The sequence below is a fragment of the Sardina pilchardus genome, chromosome 12 (assembly GCF_963854185.1).
Source record: "Sardina pilchardus chromosome 12, fSarPil1.1, whole genome shotgun sequence".
Lineage (NCBI taxonomy): Eukaryota > Metazoa > Chordata > Actinopteri > Clupeiformes > Clupeidae > Sardina > Sardina pilchardus.
Window position 1 is genome coordinate 14,882,464 of NC_085005.1, and position 2,500 is coordinate 14,884,963.

The 2,500-nt window shown below is 48.1% G+C and overlaps 1 protein-coding gene across 1 annotated transcript in view; it reads left to right on the top strand.

The window, feature by feature from the left end:
* nbas (NBAS subunit of NRZ tethering complex) overlaps positions 1-2,500 on the top strand; it is a 180,097-nt gene that overhangs the window by 24,790 nt on the left and 152,807 nt on the right. Inside the window, exon 15 of the mRNA XM_062550682.1 lies at positions 1,142-1,432. Within this exon, the coding sequence (XP_062406666.1) occupies positions 1,142-1,432 (291 nt within the window). The remainder of the gene's footprint in view (positions 1-1,141; positions 1,433-2,500) is intronic.

A 2,500-nucleotide genomic window follows, 5' to 3' on the forward strand; every position in this document is an offset into this window, starting at 1 on the left:
TGTATCTCGGCCTCATCAGCATCGTCTCTCTCCACTCATCACCACGGCTGTGTCCTTCTCTTCATTCTTGCGTTCTCCGTCTATTTGACTGATTTCTTTTCTCTCCCCCTCTCCCTTCTCGCTTCCTCTTCTACCTTTTCATTCTATCCCGCATTAGTCTCCCCCACCATTCAGTCGCCTTCTCACTGTTTCTTTCTCTTGCTCTCTCTTGCTTTGATTGGTTTAGTCGCTGTTGAGTGATGGTGGAGTTGAAAACTCTTTTTTTTTACCCGTGGTGAGATGTGTTTGGGTACTGGCCCTGGGTGTTCCATTATCCACCTTATTCATTAAACAGGAAATCTGTTCGGCCATTTTGTTTCTCAGCAGGGTAACTTGAATATGCTTCAGCTGTATAATGCTCTCGAAATGTTGACAATTTCTTCTCTCAATATGGATATTCTATATAATATTACATGGCTTAGGACATGTCAAGCCCTGTCTACCGGCACATTAAAATCAATATAATGCCGGAAATAGAAAACGGGATTTCTGAGCACTAAGGTGTCATGGCAAGGGCTATTGTTGGCTGGAGAGTATCGTGGATAGTGCAACAGGGAGGGTCAAAGCGGAGTAGTCGAGGATCTGTGGTGCAGGTGTAGGGAGAGGAGGCTACTCATAGCGGTCCGTGATCAATGTTGTGGTTAACATCAAATGTTTGTTTGTGTGTCTCTCTCTATCCCTCTTTCTTTCCCTCCCTCGTTCTCTCTTTCCTGCCCCTCTCTCTCTCTTTCTCTTCCTCTCTCTCTTGTTCTCTCTTTCTCTCTTTCTCTCTCTCTATCTCTCTTTCTCTCCCTCCCTCTCTCTATCTTTCTCTCCATCCCTCCCTTGTTTTCTCTCCCTCTCTCTCTATCTCTCTCTTTCTACCCCTCCTTATCACTTTCTCTCCCTCTCTCTTCTTTCTCTCCCTCTCTCTCTATCTCTCTCTTTCTACCCCTCCTTGTCACTTTCTCTCCCTCTCTCTTCTTTCTCTCCCTCTCTCTCTATATCTCTCTTTCTACCCCTCCTTCTCACTTTCTCTCCCTCTCTCTTCTCTCTCTATCTCTCTCTCCCTCTCCCTCCCCTTCTCTCCATCTCTCCCTCTCTCCCTCTCTCCCTGCGCCAGTGTGAGGTGAAGTTGGCGCCCAAGCGTGCCCGCGTGGAGGCCAGCAGCCCCGGGGCCGAGGACAACGACGACAACGGCGGCGGCGGCGGCGGCGGCGGCGAGGACGACTCGGACTCGGACGAGGAGGGCTCGGCGCGCGCGCGCTACTTCGGCTACGTCAAGCAGGGCCTGTACTACGTGACGGAGATGGAGCGCTTCGCCCCGCCCAGGAAACGCCCGCGCGCCGTCCTCAAGAACTACCGGCTGGTCAGCCTCCGCTCCACCACGCCCGAGGAGCTCTACCAGAGGAAGGTGTGTGTGTGCGTGTGTGTGTGTCTGTTTGTCTCTGTATTGGTGTGTGTATGTGTGTATGTGTGTATGTGTGTATGTGTGTATTTGTGTGTGTGTGTGTGTGTGTGTGTGTGTGTGTGTGTGTGTGTGTGTGTGTGTGTGTGTGTGTGTGTGTGTGTGTGTGTGTGTGTGTGTGTGTGTGTGTGTGTGTGTGTGTGTGTGTGTGTGTGTGTGTGTGTCTGTCTGTGTGTGTCTGTCTGTGTGTGTCTGTCTGTGTGTGTCTCTGTGTGTATACAGTAGATGTGTGTGTTTGTGTGTGTGTGTCTGTGTCTGTGTGTATATAGGTGTGTGTGTGTGTGTGTGTGTGTGTGTGTGTGTGTGTGTGTGTGTGTGTCTCTGTGTGTATACAGTAGGTGTGTGTGTATGTGTGTGTTTGTGTGTGTGTGTCTGTGTCTGTGTGTATATAGGTGTGTGTGTGTGTGTGTGTGTGTGTGTGTGTGTCTGTGTATATAGGTGTGTATCTGTGCATGTGATTGTGAAGGGATTGTCCATTCCAGAGTGTCCACTCCAGTCTTGTAATTGGAGAGCGGCTGCGTGGTTTGGTTTTCTATACCCTGTTGTGTGTGTGTGTGTGTGGGTACCTGCTCATGTAGACTTTTTCCACTTCCCTGTCTGTTCTGAGTTTGTGTTGGGCCCAAATCGTGTGTGAAGGATGAGCTTTCACCGTTGAAGTTAATACTATGGTTGCACTCTCCCCTGTAGTTTGGAGCGAGCCATTTATTCAAATTTATTCCCTGAACAAAATGGTGGAAGCAATTTAGCAGAGCCAAGCACCCAGGCTGTTCACTTGTTCACTGTGGATTTATATGCAGGTCTTCACCCTGGTCTATTTTAGTTTGGTCTGCATGACTGTGTGTGTGTGTGAGTGTTTAAGAGAGAGTGCATGTGTTCGCCTATATTTGTGTGTCATAAAATCTCTTTTTGAGTTTATGATGTTTTGCAAAAGTGTGTTTATTATCAAACTGTGTGTGTGTGCATTGTTTTATTATCTGTCTATTGTGTATGTTTGTGTTTATGATCTAATTGTGT